The sequence below is a fragment of the Gracilinanus agilis genome, chromosome 2 (assembly GCF_016433145.1).
Source record: "Gracilinanus agilis isolate LMUSP501 chromosome 2, AgileGrace, whole genome shotgun sequence".
Taxonomy (NCBI): Eukaryota; Metazoa; Chordata; class Mammalia; order Didelphimorphia; family Didelphidae; genus Gracilinanus; species Gracilinanus agilis.
The window spans coordinates 266602382-266620956 of NC_058131.1; the positions used below are offsets into that span (position 1 = coordinate 266602382).

Sequence of the window (18575 nt, forward strand, 5' to 3'; positions counted from 1 at the left end):
AGGAGAAGATGGTTGAAGTGTTATATGTGTGAGGAACAGCAAATAGGCCAGTGTGGTTGGATCATAGTGTATGGTAGAAAGTAGATTGTAAAAATATTGCAACAGACCCAATTTTTAAAGAGCTTTAAATGCCAAAAGCTTTTATATTTGATCCATTAGTAGCCATTAAAGCTCATTGATCAGGGAAAAGGGGGATAATATTGTAGACCTAGACTTTAGGAAAATCATCTGACAGCTAAAATCACTTTCGATAGGGGAACCAATTAGAAAACGATCACAATAATCAAGACCAGAAGTGACCTGACCTAGGGTGGTGGCTGTGTAAATAAAGAGAAGAGATATATGGGAGAGATGCTGTAGAGAAGAAACTCTTAAGATCTAGCAATTAAATGCACCTGTATCCAAAAGAAAATTATAGCATGAATTTCCCACTTTTAGTCACATACGGTTCATTGCTATGTGTGTGGGGGAATGTATTGGAATAATTGGCATTAAAACATTAGGGTCTGGAAAATCAAAGGTTTCCCTTTTTGATTCCAAGGCCCTTACCCTCCATCACACCTTCCTAATCTTTGGGTAGTTCCTTGGGCTGCCCCCCTGAGGGGCATTAGCACCCTGAGTGGTTCAGGGGTGAGCTCCACTTAAAATATACTGTTATGAGGTCATTTGGTATGAGTTATTATCTTCCTGATTTTTATCACTTCCAAAACTGCGATTCCTGGAATAATTTCTATAATTATTTCCATAGTTATTATTCAACTGGTTTATGATTACTCTTAACAAATTCCTACAGTTCATCATTGTATGGCCCTTCTCATAGAAGTGGCAGGTAAGGAATCAATAGATTCTTGGAGGGGACATGCCCTTTTTCTTGTTTATCCATTCTATTACTTAAAGATTTTAGTTCCTTCCAAATTTTGGCCAGTAAATCGTTTGTCTTTTCCTGTTTTTCTTTATGGTCTTTTGAGACAAAAACAGCAGTTCTCCTTAACTCTTCAAGATCCATCTCAGGCCAGTGTGTTTTAAAGTAATTCTGGACCTCTCTACAAGAGTTATTGACAAATTGTTCCCTTATTTGCCTAATATCCTTTTCCATAGAAATGTCAAGGACCATGTATCCACCTCCCAGCTCAATGAGCCTATCCATGAATTGGGAGGATGTTTCATCATCAAATTGTGTAAGGTGTTTAAATTTGGTCCATGCATGTGGCCTTTTGGAGCATTCTCACATTGCTTTGAGAATGGCATCCCTAGCACGATCTAATTGTGCATATTCTCTAGGGTTATCATAGTCCCATTTAGGATCTTGAGATGGCCAGTGTGCTGCATTTCGTCCTTGGGCTTTGTTAACATGAGAGATAATTTTATTCCTCTCATGTTCCATTAGGAAAGCCATTAGGAATAAAGGAAATTCCCTTAAAAGGAAAAGGCCATCATAGGAATCAGAATCCCACTTTAGTCTTGATATCCTTGGAATTGTTTGTGTGATTACCGTAGCAGTATGGTAAGAGGACAAGGTTTCCTGTGGGCTGGGAGAAGGGATAGGAGAGGACAGGGCATTGGGGGAAGGGGCAGAGGGGATGAAAGTTTGGCTAGGAGGTATACAACATGAGAGAGGAGGGTCTTCATCTCAGACATATTTGTCTGTATCTCTATTTTAGGAGAAATAGGATTTTCCTCTCTTGGTAGTTCAGGAACGGGCTTAGGAAAATTAGACATTCTTTGGGTGGAATATTCCTTTTCCATTGGACCATGCAAGCAGTGTTTGAAATTGTCCAATTGAATTTGCATGTTGGCCTGCATTTCAGCTTTTATTTTTCTTGTGGTAACCTTTTTTTTTTTTAAAACATTTATTATTTGGAAAATAAAATTTCCTAACAACATAAGGAGAATGAGGCATTCCAGAACCTTAAAGATTCCTAATTGGGTGAAAACCAGAAGGCTTTCTAGTATGGTATAATTCATGCTTGCAGGGTTTTGTATCAGGAGTTTAGGTTAAAAGAAAGGGGAAAAGAAAATAGTTTTTAATATATTTCTATCTGGTTATTGTATTTTTTAATATTCTTAATAATTTTTTATTATTATGGGTGGGGTAGAGTATTTTATCTAATTTTATATGGCTTGTAATTCTGGTTTTTGTCAGAAGGCTGGGTAAGGGTTAAGGTCAGGGTGTGAGAATTTACAATTATGAGTGTGGTCTCTAAGAATGTCACACCTTGGTTTAATGATTTATTTAACTTTTGGGTGGAGGGCAGGGGGGGAAATCTTTTGTCTGAGATCAAGTATAGGATTAAGTAGCTGCTAAGGGTAAAAAACCTAGAATTATGTGCCTCCTGACCACATGCTTCCTCTTTTGGGCAAAATGCCACTTTTCTGGGGCAAAAGGAGTTTTTATGATTTACTTTTTCCCTCTTGGGAGCCCTAAAAGCCTCTTAAGATAAAAATGATTAATTTCCCCAGGTTTTACTTCTTAAGTTAATTCTAGAGACACATGGGGCTTGGAAAAAAATGAAGGTAGATTTCTAGGAGAAAGAAAAAAAGGCAAAAACTTAGTTAATTTCAGTTTAATGATCATTCTAATAACAAAACTGAGCTAAGCTTAATGACTTTCTCCAGGTTTTTGGTTTGTTTGTTTTTTGCTATGTGATGAGATTTTTTTTGGTCGCAGAGCAGGGCTGCTTCCCTTCTGAGAGGGATTGAAAACTTTTCCCCAGGTTCAGCCCTCATAGCTAGTTAAGAAACAAAGCAGTTGCTGATGATAAGGAAAAACAGCCAGTACTGCCAGCAAAGTAGCTAAAAGATAGAACCCTCTCCCAGAGTTGGCTAATTAGGTTGCTTTTTCCTGGGGTAAGAAGGAGTGGAACCTCTTCCCCAGGTGGGGCCTTAGGGCCCTGCTGCTAAAATTAAAATAGCTCTGTGTGCTATTTATTTTATGGAAAAAAGAAAAAAAATTGAACTTACCTTTTATCTAGCAGCTGTGTTGGCTTGAGGTTTACAGAATGAAAGAAGAGTCAAGAAAATTTAGGAAGATTGACAGTAGTCGGCACAACCTTCTGGTCACCAAATGTAAGGAGTAAAAATTAGGGTTTGGTTACTAAATATTAAAAAGGGGTGGTTGCCAAGGAATTGAATAAATATCAATTCCAAATGAAAAAATCTCAAGTCAAAATGACTTTTATGGTAGTTTATTTACAATTGAGAAGTGAGAATGAAAGTAAGAAAGTCAGAGAGAGAATAAGGTAAGATAATTAACCTAATACACTAAATAATTTGCTCTAGCCCCTGCCTTAACCCAGGCAGGGCTAATTAGTCCTCAACCAGAGAGGGTTCAGTCTTGGGCTAAAGACGGATGAAGCAAAAGCTTCAGTCACAAAGCCTCTCTTGAAAGGAAAGTTCCTTCAGAGAAATCCAGGAAGGGTCAGTCTTTACACTCACAACATGTAGTTCAAAGGGAGAGATTTAAAAACAGTCTCACCAAGGTCCCAGCCAGAGCTCCTTCAGGTCCAAGAAATGAACAAGAAGTGAAGTTATAGGAAGTTGTCATTCCCTTTTAAAGGAGCTTCTTTTCCATCACTTCCTGTGCCTTCCTCTTAGTTTACGTGCCCAATCACAACAGACGCATAGGACTGCCCAGGGTGGGCAGTCATTCAATTCTGATTTGTCACCCACTCTTGCACATGTGGGTTACAGATCTCCCACTTGAGAATTAAGTGGGGTTGTTTACACTTTTGGTGATTAGATCTAAGTAGCATTTTTTACAAGAATAGGAAAGTTAAGAAGAAGCAGGAATTGGGGGTAGAGTGAAGTGAGAGGAGAGAGATTGTCTAAATTAGCAATTGTCTCTAAATTAGTTTTATTTTTAAAAATTATACCTTCCTAACCAGATCTTGAGATAGCCTTATTATAAATATTTTCTATGTTCAGCAATTACATTTTTTGAGTTGACAGTGACAATAACCTTCACTATTATGAAGAAAAAATAGTCCTAGCCTTCAAGGAGCTTATTACATTCAGAAAGTAGGGATTCCTTGTGAATTGCAAAGTCATTTTTGGGAACAGTGGGCATAAAAGAATCCCATTATATAATGTTTTGCTTGTCTTAAAGGGTGGAAGCAAATTTAAACCTACATCTTCAAAAGAATTGTTGGACATTAGCATTTAAATAAATAAGACATTTTTCACTCTAGTCTGAGATTGAATATGAAGTCAACAAAAAGTTGTTGGACATACAGAAAAGCAGTCTTTTTGGCCAGTAAGTCTTAAAAAGTTAAATTTAAGATACATATTAAAAATACCTTAAATTTGTGTCAGTGAGGTGAGGATGACAGTTTTCAGAACAGTCCTACTTTTAAGAATTTTTTTTAAATGGAAAGATGTAATTTAGGTTTTAGAAAATGTTTGTTTGTGTGTGATATACTGTCTGTCCAATCCCTACAAACAAAATTAGCCCTAGTAAAAATGATTAAAGAATATAAATTTTCCTCACAAATTATTTCTCCCTTGCCTTGGTACAAAATGGCTTCCAGTGGTGTTAAAATTGATTTTGATAAAATTTACTAGTCTAACTTCTTAATCATGTTAAGTTCTAACCACACAAAAAAAAGTGAGCTCAAATAGATAGTGCTTTTGGTGTCCACCTATCCTTTTCCTGTTAAATTGGGGAGAAGGGAATTCAATTCATTAAACAGTTCTTAAAGACCTACTATATGCAGATACTAGCAAGATAAGTTTCCACTGTGGGTACATGACTTAGACATAGAGGTTGACATATGCAGAAAAAGAAATTGCTTCTTGGATCTTTAGATAGGGGAAAGAAGGATGATCAAATGAGAGAGTGGATTACAGAGGGTAAAATGGACAATTTTATTGCATAAAATTAAAAAGATGTTGCAGAAACAAAACCAATGTATTTAAAAGAGAAGCAGGTGAAAAAGGAATAAAATCTTTTCAGGTTTTCTCTGATAAAGATCTCTTTTCTATGATATATAAGGAACTGATTCAAATTTATAAGAATAAGCCATTACCCAATTTATAAATGGTCAAGGGATATGAATAGGTAGTTTTCAAAAGAAGAAATCTAAGATGTTATTAGCTATCTTTAAAAAAAAATCTAAATCACTAATAATTAGAGAAATGTAAATTAAAACAACTCTGAGGTTCTATCTCACTTATCAGATTTGTCAAAGTCGACCCGAAAAAAGAAAATGACACATGCTGGAGAGGCTGTGGGAAAATGGGTACTTTATTATATTGTTTGTGAGAACTGTGAGTTGGTCTAACCATTCTGGAAAGCAGTTTGAAACTATGCCCCAAAAGCTATTAAATCATGAATAATCTTTGACTCAGGTACCACTAACTACCAGGTCTTTTGTCAAAGAAAGAGGAAAAGTACCAACAGATCTTTTTTGTGGTGGCAAAGAATTGGCAACTGAAGGGGGTACCTATTATTGGGGAATGACTCGGCAAATTAGGGTACACAGCTGTGATGCAGTACCATTGTGCTATAAGAAATCATAGAAACGGTTTTAGAGAAATCTGGAAAAACTTGTGGGAAATGGTACAGACTAAAGCGAGAAGAACTAGAACAGTTCATTCAATAATAAAACAGTATTGCAAAGAAATAACTAAAGACTTAGATCAACACAATGACCAACCATAGTTAGAGGACTCATGATGAAGCATTCTGCCTACTTGCCCAGTGCATGTGCATGTGTGTGTACACACATGCACACACACACACACACACACACACACACACACACACACACACACACACACACACAGAGTTTTCATAATGCTACTCCTGGTTCTCCTCTTTGACTCTACTCCTCAGACTCCTTTGCTGGATCTTTAACTCTGTTGCTAAAGCTTTTTTCCTGGACCTTCTTTTTCTTCTGTATCAGAGGTCCTCATCCTAAAATATCAGACAGATACCCTTTCTATTCACACACAAACATATGTAACTTTTTGAATATAATTCACTTCCTTTGTAAGTCTATGTATTCGTTTTGTTTTCGTTATAAAACATTCTGAAAAGGGATCTAGAGATTTCACTAGACTGACAGAGGAATTCATGACAAAAAAGTTTCCTATCATCTCATTTAATGACTTCATCAACTCAAATAGGTTCAGTTATCATCTTTCTGCAGCTAAGTTACAAATCTATATATAAAGCCCTAACTTTTATTAGCCCTGACTCCTAAGTTCCCATCTCATATCACCAGCTATCTTTTGGACATCTCAAACCAAATGTCCTGTAGGCATCTGAAACTCAATATATTCAGAACAATTCTTGATCAGCTCCTACAAACCTTTTTCCTCTTTTAAACTTTCTTATTACTTTGAAGGCACCATATGCCCTTAGGTCTAAGGCCAGATTAGAACCCAGGACATCCCTTCTCTAGGTCTGGCTCTCTATCCACTGAACCAACTAGCTGCTCCCAACTAACTTCACATATCCAACTTGTTTGCAAGTTGTGTCATTTCTTCCTTCATAGAATATCATAGATCCCTCCCCTCTATTCACATAGTCACCAAAACTATTCCAGGCTATCATTATTTCACACTTTTCCTATTATATTAGACTTTTCCCCCTCTAAGCTTTTTTATATTTTATTTTTTCCAATTATATGTAAAAATAACTTTTAACATTTACCAAATTCTCTTCTTCCCTTCCCTCCTCCCTCCTTGAAAAGGCAAATATGATTTGATATTGATTATACATATGCAGTTACTGCATTAGACTTTTAATTGGTCTCCCTGCCTCAAACCTTTCCCCACTTTGTCCCTCTTCCACTCAGCTGCCAAAGTGTTTTTTCCCCTAAAGCACAGATCTAATCATATTGCCCCTTTTCTCCCTTGCCCCCTTTACAACTCACTAAATCCCAGTGGTTCCCTGTCACTTCAAGAATCAAATATATAATCCTGTTTAGTATTTAAAGCTCTTCACAACCTGTCCCTTTATTACTTTTCTGATTTTATACTTCCATCCAATAACACTGACCTTCAAGACTCAGGTCAAATCCTGCCTTCTCCAAGAGGTCATTATCATTCCCCACCCCTTAATCTCAGTGCCTTCCCTAAAATGGCCTTTCATTTGTACTGAATAAAATATGTGATTATTTGCATATTGTCTCCCCCATTATAAGGCAGTCAGTTCTTTTAGGGCAGGAACCATTTTTCCCCCTTCCCTGATGTCCCCAGCATTTAGCACAGTGCCTTATACATAAATAACATTGAGCACTCTATACCAGTGAAATAACAGATCCAATTCCCCTAAAATGTGATAAGGTAGTAGTAGAAATTAGGAAGAAGGGAAGAGAGCTGAAAATATTGCAAAAGTACAATAAATGGGATTTAACAACTGTCTGTGAGAGGTGAAATAGAAGGAAGCATCAGCAAACACCAAAATTTCAAGACATAGGACAGTAGATATGGTTGTACTATTTCCACTAACAGAAATAGTGTAATCAGAAAATGGAGCAAAATATTTTTGGAGAGATATTATAGTTGTTTTTTGTTTTTTTGTTGTTTTTTTAATTTTATTTTAAACCCTTAACTTCTGTGTATTGACTTATAGGCGGAAGATTGGTAAGGGTAGGCAATGGGAGTCAAGTGACCTGCCCAGGGTCACACAGCTGGGAAGTGTCCGAGGCTGGATTTGAACCCAGGACCTCCCGTCTCTAGGTCTGGCTCTCAATCCACTGAGCTACCCAGCTGCCCCCATAGTTGTTTTTTGACATGTTGGATTTGGAATACTAGCAGGTAGAGTTTGTTTATATAAATAGTTGGAGATGCAGATCCTTAATTCGCCAGCTAAAATTGTGATGTCAAGAGCATGAATGAGACTTCTAAAGGATAGGATATAAAAAGAGAAGAGATAGAGGTCAACCTTGGAAAACACCCACCTTAAAGAATCAGAAAGAAGAACCAGAGCAGGTCATTTGAAAGGTTGGATAAGCAAGTGAAATCAAGAGAAAAGCATGTCCCAAAAGGGTGAGTAATTCAACCATATATGTTAAATGCCACAGAAAGGTTAGGGGAGGATGAAGACCAATTTAGTTAACTTTTAATTTAGCAATGTTGTTAACTGGTAATATTTAGGGAGGGGTAGAGGAGCTTAAAGAGTAGTTATAGTTTATTTAAATGAAATTTTAAAATAACCTGTTCCAGTATTTTTGCCAAGAAAACCTCAAATAGCATCAAGAAAAGTCAGACAAGAAGAATTAGTTGTTGTTGAAATTCATAATAAACTTCAAAAAAATAAAAGATCATAGATCCCTTCATTCTATTCACATAGTTCACATGGCTCAGGTGATTCCAGCTACAGTGAGAGGGGTCAAGGAAAGTGGCTATGAATTTCATTCAAATGGTGAAGATGAAAGCCAGTTGGTAAGGATTATAAAAAAGAATATAAGTCCTCTTCCCTCTCTCTCTCTCCCCCCTCCCCCCATCCCCACTTGATTTTTAGGGGCAAGAAATATTTTTCATTTTGTCCTTGGTATCTCCTGAGCTTAGCACACTTCCTTGCATGTAGTTGCTACTTAATTAATGCTTGTTAAATTAGTTAGTGATATGACTGCAGTTTAGAATGACTGAATAAAGCTTTTTTAAGAATTTGATAGCACATTTCTACCTAGAAAGAAAGATGCTAGTAGAGGAAACATTAAAGATTTAGAAGAGGTAGAGATACGTGATGAAACTTCTTAGAGAAGGGAATGAATCAAAAGGCAGAGGAGCAGAGATTAATTAACCTAAACATGAATAGAGATACAATTTTCTTTTGAAACAGAAAAGAATGAGTCCATCATGCTACTAAAAAGTTTAGGGAAAAGAAATTGAAGAATTTCTTGTTTTGGACTTTAAATAGGAGTTTAGATAATCTGCTAGGTTAAGGGTTTGAGGAGGAATTAGGAACAATTAGTATGGAAAATAAGAGAGGAAGTAATCAGTGAGAGTAAAATAGAAAAATATTCTATGGGAATTGAGCCAAATTAAGATTATATATCGAGAATTTGTAATTTAGTCTTTTTTTTTTTAAGTTAGGAACAAAGACCATTTTGTTTTTAAAGCAGTAGTGGATAAAGAACTTTGCCTGAGGCCAGAAAACCTGGCTTCATGCCCCACTGCTGATATATACTGGCTGCGTGACTCTAAGCAAGGTGTTCTCTCAGTGCATCAATAAATTGGTAACTGAAATAATAACTCAAATATGTACATATATTTATGTATATGTGTATGTCTGTTAAGCACTTTACAGATGTGGGGCTGAAGCATACAGAGGTAAAGTGACTTGTCTGGAGTCACACAGCAAGAAAGGATCTGAAGGTCTGGGTTGAATTTGGGTCTCTCTGACTCCAGGAAACAAGTGTATACTTCTTTTTTCCTCTCGGCCCAATTTAAGTCAGGACTATGATAATTTTCATTTAGTTTTGTGCCATCCAAAGAGTTAAAAAGACAGAAACTAATTTTATTGTATTGTTCATTGCATTCTTATCCCAAGAATTGGGTTTCACAATGCTTTTATGATTTCCTAAAATTTTAGATATGCTAGAATAAAAACAAAGTTTCTTATGGAAGGAACTGCAAAATAATCAACTTCAGTGCTAAAAGGTAGTTTAATATCTAGTGACTACTACTTCATATCTTTTTATTATCTTAGAAACTAAAGCTCCATTTTAGTATCATGGATGTAGGGGGGGACCCATTTCTACCAGGTTTTTGTAGTATTTGAAATTTTAATCTTAAAAGTGAGCTTTGGACTTGAATCTTTTGTTACAAAGCTGCCCATTACAAACTACTTGGATGATTTCTCAGTGTTGTGTTTTTTAAAATATATTTTGCAGATTAGCATAAAATGGCAGACCAGAGACAGCGTTCACTTTCTACCTCTGGAGAATCATTGTACCATGTTCTTGGGTTGGACAAGAATGCAACCTCAGATGATATAAAAAAATCATATAGGTAAGAAAATAAGTTTTAGCTTTTGGAAATTCACGTAAGTGGCCATATCTATCTCATGTTTAGATCTGGATTTTGACAATAAAAGTACAACATTTATAGTAAGGGCTCTTTCCTCAAATATCCAACTTTTCTTTAAAAGAAATCTATTTGTAACTATATAGGTGGTGCTATTTTGTTTTGGATTTTGTATATCCAATTGTAAGAGTGTTTGTTTTCCTAGAATTTTAAAATTTTATATTATTTACTTTAGGGGAAAATATCATCTTGCAGACTTTTGCATGTTATTGAATGTAAAACTTGATTTCTAAAGCAGTAAAAGAAAGAAAAGTATGAATATGTTTAAAGACTTCCATTTAACTTAACTCTGCCATCTGTGCAGTGCTATATACATTTTTAAACATTGATTTTTTTCCCCCCAATTCTGCATATTTGTTTCAGGGGAAGGGCAACAAGAAAGAGTTATTGGGAAGTGAGAGTGTTCTTTTTAAAAAGGAGTAACAATAAAACATTGAAAAAGATGAACTACGGCGGTGGTTGGGGGGGGGTGTCAAATGTATACTTTTAACAGTGTGACCTGGTTTCTTTTAAATTCACTTCTATGCAGCCCTCTTTTTCACATATTTTATTCATGAAAATTTTGTTTTCATTCAGTTCTTTTCAGTAAAAAGTAAACAAACTCACTGCCAGTAAGGTGATAGTAGTAGTCTTAGCAAGAGATGCAGCAAGGAAGACTTCATTATCCATTTTAAGTAAAGAATGCATGTATGTACTAACCCTTTTATTTATGAGAATTGTATGTACTCATTGATTGACTAGCAAACTCTTGGTCTATGTCACTTAATTTTTATGCATTTTGTTTTTCTTGTCCTCTTAAACCTAAAGAATTCCTCGGGCTTATGGAAATATCATTTAAATGATTTGGACTAACATATAACTAGACATCTTAGTATTCTCATCTGGTCTCCTTAAGTGTTAAGACTAGTTAATGACAGACAAATATAAATCACATGTTCTAAATAGCTTTTTAAAGTTTTTGTTTTTCAACATTCAGTTAATTAAATGGAACACTAGAGGTCAGTAGTAGGCTCTGTTGGTTTCTTAGAGAAGTCTCCCATGCTACCATAAAATGCATGCTACCATAAAATTTTAGAAGTTCCTTTATTGACTATTGTGCCACATGGATGAATGGTAAAGTGAAAGAATAAGAAACCAAATATAAGTGAGCAAAAATCTTTTTGTTTACAGAAAGCTTGCACTGAAATATCATCCTGACAAGAATCCAGATAACCCAGAAGCTGCAGACAAATTTAAAGAGATCAACAACGCACATGCAATATTAACTGATGCCACAAAACGAAATATATATGACAAGTATGGCTCGTTGGGCCTTTATGTAGCTGAGCAGTTTGGAGAGGAGAACGTGAACACCTATTTTGTGCTGTCCAGCTGGTGGGCAAAGGTGAGAAGGAAAGGCTTCTTTTAAAAGCATCAGAGGCTCTTCTATTCAAGGTGTTCTTTAGGGTTTTCTAAAAATGTGTTTATACAATTTTGTATTTTGTTCTAATGTTTAGTTTAAAAATAATTGCAGTGGATTACAAGAATTTTACAAACTTGGTTATTTAGACAGTATGAAAATTAACTGCAGGAAAAACATAAATGGAAAGAGCAAAGAAAAGGAAATAGAATGCTATGCCATCCTTCTTTTAAGATTTTTATAGATGCCTTTTGATCTTGCATCACTTTTCTTTTCCAATATATCCTTAACTTCATCCCCAAAATCATCCCTTATATAAGAACAAAAGAGAGAAAAGTGCTTCAGCAAAAGTAAACAATATATGGAAATAGGCCCTGAACAAGGACACATGTTACAACCAGTGGAAATGTGTGTTTTTCTTAAGCAATCTCATTTGATCTTTACAATTTTATCATTACTTATAAGGAAACTTATACTCAGTAATATAGCTAGGAAACGTGAATGGCAAAATGCAAAGTAAGATGCCTCTCTGCCTTACTTCCTGCTATATCATGCTGCCTTTCAAAAAATGAAATGGACTGTCCATAGAGACTGAAAACTAGGAATGGAAAAGGCATTGGAATTTTTTGTCATTCTTTCTTCCAAAAATTAACCAAAGCAAAACAGTTCTAATAACCCTTTTCTTCTCTGTATTCCACTTTTGATACTTATCAATTCCCTTCAGTTCAGTTTTCATCTATGCAAGTCACTCTCAAATCTACACATCTAGCCTGCTTCTCTCTCCCGATCTCCATTGTTTCATCACAAACTCATCATGTCCAAAACAGAATTTGTTATCTTTCCCCCTAAAACCACCTCTCCTTCTGCCTCCAGTGACTTCTAAGGGTCCCTTTTCAGCTCAAACTTGACCTTGTGATCTCATGATCCCTATTTCTGTCTTATGTATTGCTTCCTTTCAGTCTCTTAGATTTTCAATTCAGGAATCCTTAGCTCTTCTTTTTTTCCTTCAGTGTCATATAGCTAGGTGCCAACTCTTATCATTTCCTTCTCCAAGACATCTTTTCCATCCATCTCCTTTCTACTCACATAGACTTTGCTCTAATTCAGACCACTGTCCCCAGTGTCAAATTTATCCTTTCCTTCACATAGTCAAAATGATCTTCTTGAACTTCATATCTTCATTCAGCAGCTTCCTAGTGCCTCAAGGAAAAAATGCCAATTCCTCAGTTGGACCCTGTGCAATCTCAACTCATCCTACTTTACCATATATTTTGAATATTTTGCTCCTTAAAAACATACTACATTTGAGTTTATCTGAACTCCTGTTAATCCCTATATACAATATTTTATCTGTAACCTCTGCTTTTACACAAGCTGTCACTCATGACTGGAATGTATTCCTTCCTTATTTTCACCTCTTAGAATCCCTAATTTTCTTCAAGACTCTTCCACAATGACTTTCTTTATCTTTAGTGTATATACGGTTTGCTCTTTTAATCACCCACAAGTGTTGCACCAATGCAATCTTTTGAAATTCTGTGCTTTACTATATAATTTCCTGTCATAGCATCATAGATTTACAACTGGAAAGGACCTTAGAAGCCATTTAGTCCAAATCCCTTGTCTGGCTCTCCTTTTGCAGTCTACACCAGTTCAGTTAACTGACTGAATTTTTAATGTTCTTTAATTGCTTGACCCCTTGTATTGTCACCACTTAGCCCTTTCTAGAACTCAGTCATGCATTTCTCCTTATCGACCTCTATTATGGTTCAAATGCTGCTGAATACTACTAGGAAAAGTTATAAAACCATGTTTATAGGGATCCATAACATTTCTGTTAACATTCTCAAATGTGCCTTAACTTGCCCCACACACTCCAAACTTACTCTTAATTTTTTCAATCTGCCTTCATCACCTTCCTCCCTCCTTCCCTTTTAGCAGACCCACATTTGACTGAAAAATTTATAGCTATCCATTACCTTCTCCCCCTTTTTGTACCTCAGATCACCTCAGTATCATTTCCCATTTTCTCCTCCAGGGTTTCAGTGTTAAAAGATGAAATGTCCCTTCTTGTTAACGCCAGCTAATTTGTGCTTAATCCCAATCCCCGTCTCCTCCAGGGATGTGTTTTTTCTAATTTTACAGCTTCTCCTTGTCTGCTGGTTCTTTCTCTAATGTCTTTCTCTCCCTACCCTTAAGAAAAATCTGTGTTACTTTTCTCTCAAGCTATTATTCCGAAGCCATTCCCCTTTATATGGCCAAACTCCTAGAAAAAGCTACATACTCTCATTGTCTCTCATCTTTCTCACCTTACTCACTTCATAGTAATTTGCAATATGCCTTCTCTAGCATTCAACTAAAATTGTGCTCTTTAAAGTCATCAGTGGTCTCTTTATTGCCTTTTCTCAAACCTCATCCATTTTGACATCGCTACAATTTGATTACCCCCTTCCTTCTGGATATACTCTGCTTTGTTAGATGTTTTTCTTCTTACCTGTCAGACCAATCTTTCTTGGTCTGTTTTTCAGGTTCATGATCCATGCTTATTCCTAATAATGAATATATACCTCAGGGCTCTGTTCTGGGACTTTTCTTCTCCCTTTACACTTTAATAGTAATTTCATAAGCTTCCTTGGATTAGTCTCTCTCCCATTGACTTCTAAACCTGCCTTCATTTCTCTTCTGAGCTCTGGTCTCATCTCCCTACTGCCTGTTCAACATCTCCAACTGGATATACTTCATACACATCTATCTCAGATTCAGTATGTCCATAAAAGACTCATTATCTCTTCTCTTAAAACTCCACTCTTCTTCCTCACTTCTAAGTTTGTAACCTAAGAGTCAAGCTTCACTTTCCACTTTTGTTGTTTGTATGGCATATGGTAGACACCTAATAAATGCTAACTGGGTTGAATTGAGCTAAGGAGGCCAAAGAAACCAAGGAATGTTCTCAGCAAGAAATCAAATGAGATAATATTTGTAACAGACTTGTTATATAATAAGCACAGTTCCTGGCTCTTATATAAATGTTTATTCCTTTCCCCTTCCCCCTTAACTAGCAAATATCTGATCTTCTTGCCAAGTGGAGAGTCGTGATAACCAAGAACAATACTGGTTTAGAATACTAACTCATCTATGTACAGTACTACTTAGGGGAGTTGTACAAGTGTTCATAAGATGGCAAAAAAGCAGTGGAAACAAGTCTAACTAAAGTCACTTCATGTCAAAAGCACTCATAGTTGAAATGGACAAATCACAGACTATTAATCCCTCAAATAAACAATCAAGAGAGCATCAGCAGCTACAGGCCCGTGTTTCATTTCTCATCTTTATGACACTGATATCTATAGTACATTGACAGTATAATGAGAGGGAAAGAGGATGGCTTTTGCAAATTATCCTCTGTACTAGACCACATCTTTTCAGACATAGGTGAATGGTGCAGCAGATAAATACAAGATCCTGCAATGTACTAGTTGATTACAAGAGAAAGTAAGCATTCTCAGTAGAGAAGGACCTAGCCTTAAAGGCACTTTTCCAGCAAGGAAAATCTCATGCATATTTTAAAATCAGATAAGATTCCTTGTTACTTATTGTTCAGACAATGGCATGCATTTGGATGGCCAGTGCATCAAGTTAATTAGTATATCAGTTAGCAAGCATTTATTAAGCATCTTCTGCTATGTTCCAAATAATTTGCAAGGCACTATGGATACAGAAACAAAAATAAGAACCATCCTGTCCTCAGAGAGGGAAATAACATACATATATAAGTAAATGTAGGATATGTACACAGTTGATTTTGAAGGCAAGGCAACTTAAGGGATCAGGATGGGTCTCATGTAGAATCTGGTGCTTAAACTGATTTTGAAGGAAACTGGGAATTCTAAAGAGATGAAATTGAGACAGAAGTACATTCCAGGAGCAGCCTGGGCAGGAGATTAAATGTTTTATATGAGGAATTGCAAGAAAGTCAGTATGACTGGATCATGTTCATGGACAGGCTGAAAGCATAGATTGGGGCCAGATTGGAAAGGGCTTTAAACTCCATCTCCCCACCTTATAAACACTTGGTTTTATATTTGATTCTGGATATATTAGAGAAACACTGGAACCATTGGGTAGAAGGGAAAAGCGTGGTCATATTTTTCACTGTAGGAAAAACCAGTTTGACAACTGTATAAAGAATCCATTGGAGTGAGGAGAGAGACTTGGGGCAGTCAGTCTTATTGGGAATTTATTGTAATAGTCTAGGCACTGCAAAATGGACAATGAACTAAGCCACAGAATTGAATGGGTGGAAAAGAGATTGCTTTAGGGAAATTTCATTATATTTTTACATCCCCAGGACAAATATCTATCTTTACAAATGTTCTCATAGCCATTGTCTGTGGCACAGAATTTTTTAAAACATCACCACCTCTAAGTTACAGGTGAACCAAAGGCAATGGCTAGATTTAGTGGGCGCAGACTTGAGCCATCTGGTGACTACAGTTAAGGAGTGACATGACTAATGTCAAGTTACAAAAATGAGGATCACATGGACAAAGCAAAGTGCTCTGCTAATAAAACACAAAATGATTTTAAAAGACCTTAAGGGAAATTTTCAGTATATTGGGTGTTTTCTGAGTAGGATTTCTGGGACAATATGAACAGTTCACAGGATGAGATGGCATAGATAGGTTGTCCTCTATGCTGCTGGATAGAATTAACCATGTTCATGTGAAATCACAGATCTATTGAAATATTCAGAAATGAAAAAACAAAAAAGAAGATATTCAGAAATGCAAATGCTTCTTTGTATATGACATTCATTTTCTTCAGTTATTATAACCATTCTGCAGTGAGACTTGAGTTTTTCTCAGAGGGGGACCAGTATAGAATCAGTCACCATTCTGCCACCAAAAACTATCCATATTATGAATAGCTGACATTCAGTTTACATACCACTTGCCTGCTACATAATAGCAGCACTGTGCTAGGCACAGGATTTTATTTTATTTTTTTCCCTATGTTCTGAGTGGACTTTGAGTCAGACATCAGCAGTTACTCTCTTATCTCAATATGAGCTTTTGTTCTTATTCCCCATCTTGTATTTTGAGTTCTTTTTACTATTAAGTAAAATAAGAGAATAATGTCACATGTGGTTTTCCCTTTTCATTCTAAATTGAGGATTATCTTACATCTTAAATGTCATTCTTTGAAAGTACATTAAACTCTTTGTCTCTTGTGAGATGGGAATGTATGTTAAAATCTGGTAGTACAAACAATGCACCATCTCTTCCTTCCACGCAGGCCCTATTTTTATTTTGTGGGATCATTACTGGCTGCTACTGTTGCTGCTGTTTGTGCTGTTGCTTTAACTGCTGCTGTGGAAAGTGTAAACCTAAACCTCCTGAAGGTGATGACCAAGAATACTATGTCTCCCCAGAGGACTTGGAGGCACAGTTACAGTCTGACGAGAGGGGTAAGTATCTTTAATAGTCACAGCCCATGAAATAGATACAGCCTCCAGTGTGTGTGTGTGTGGGTAATAGCTAGAATGATCCCTGAACCAGTGTTGAACTATCTTGTCAAACAGGAGGGCATTGATACTGTGCTTGGAGTGTTTTTGGTGGAAGCTGGGACGTTTGAGGTGTGAACAAGGAAATTTGAGGTAAAAATAGAAACAAGAATGACCAGATTTACATAAATAATTGTTTCCCACCCATTGACTCTGTAGTAATAGTAGAATTGTGGGGTTGGAAATTTGGAGATTGGTGGTGGTTGGGAGGGATGGAGAAGGTGGACTTCTAGTCATGGGTAGCTAAAAAAATTTCAAGAAATTAAAAAAGGTTGATTGGGGTGGGCACAATTGACAATTCTTTGATTTCAGTTAGAGCAACAGTGTTACTATGATATGTCATAGTGACTTGTTGAAATGATCATTCTATTCCATTTCCTAATAAAGGGAATGGAGTTTCTGGTTAGGAATTTAGTTATCATATAACAAAAGCTGCGAGTGTGTGTGTGTGTATCTTTTGTTCTCTTAGTGCAATAAAGTATGTGTGTTTTCCCCTTTTTCAGAGGCCACAGACACACCTATTGTGATACAACCAGCATCAGCCACAGAGACCACCCAGCTCACAACTGACTCCCACCCCAGCTACCATACTGATGGATTTAACTAAGTTAAGAAAACACTGTAATTAGAATGGATAAATCAGTACCTGGCCAATCAACATTAGAATCATGAACAGTAGAAATAGAGATCGGGGAGGGAACAACTCCTGCCACAGGGAAAGGGCAGACACTGACCTGCCAAGAATATTTTGTAATCCCTTCAGCCTTTTCTGTCACCTTCAGTGTCGTATCTTGATGATACATGAAGTGCTGTAGCATGCAGTATTTAAAGCAGTTTAGCTACGGTCTTCCTTTCTTCTTCTTTTTTTTTTTTAATCGCATGTATGAGGTTATGTTTTATGTATGTCTGTTGTAAATGTATCGAGGAGTTACTGCATTAAATGAATAATGGAAGCAATCTGCATTCTGAGCAGTGGTACCAGCCTAAATATATTTTTCAAGCCTACAAGTTTAAGTGAGAGTTGCTCTGAAGCTACTTTTGCTTCCATACAATTTAGCTGTGAGGACCTTTAAAAAAATAGGAAGGGGAATTCATCATTCTCAACCAAGAGTACTTTTTCACATTCCCTGTACCTGTGTTAAAACCAGTGTATAACTTAGGACAAAATGGAAGGGAATTTCCAGTTAGAAATTTCATCCTTCCTTTTCGGTTTTTGGCCTTAGTATACTGGTTTACCATTTGACATTTCTTTTTGTTCTTGAGCCCCTGAAATGATGAATAGCTTCTTGCCCTGAATCAGAATACCTGTGTTTGTCCCAACTCCCCACATCCTCTGTATGACCTTGGGCAAGTCACTAAACCTCTCTTGAGCCCCAATTTACTGATCAGTAAAATAAGGAGGTTAGATTACATGATCCTGAGATCCCTTCCTGATTCTGTGACTATGAAGGAATTTGGGAATATGAAAATGACTCTTCAGAAGACATAATCCCTGCTATTTATGTGTACCTGATCTCTTCAGCCTTGTTTACGTACATCATTGTGGGTTTTTTCCTCCTCAGGTAAATTTATTGT

General features: G+C 36.4%; 1 protein-coding gene across 2 annotated transcripts in view; it reads left to right on the forward strand.

Moving 5' to 3' along the window:
• DNAJC5 (DnaJ heat shock protein family (Hsp40) member C5) overlaps positions 1-17953 on the forward strand; it is a 42985-nt gene extending 25032 nt beyond the window's left edge. The window contains exons 2-6 of one of the 2 annotated variants that reach the window (XR_006505367.1): positions 9846-9963; positions 11209-11422; positions 16733-16904; positions 17019-17093; positions 17504-17586. Coding sequence is in view for 1 of the 2 variants with exons in the window: in XM_044661183.1 (XP_044517118.1) it covers positions 9857-9963; positions 11209-11422; positions 16733-16904; positions 17504-17607 (597 nt within the window). In the remaining variant the exon portion in view is untranslated. Of the gene's footprint in view, positions 1-9845; positions 9964-11208; positions 11423-16732; positions 16905-17018; positions 17094-17503 lie in introns of both variants that reach the window. The other variant, XM_044661183.1, reaches the window with a different exon arrangement.
• Positions 17954-18575: the final 622 nt, after the last annotated feature.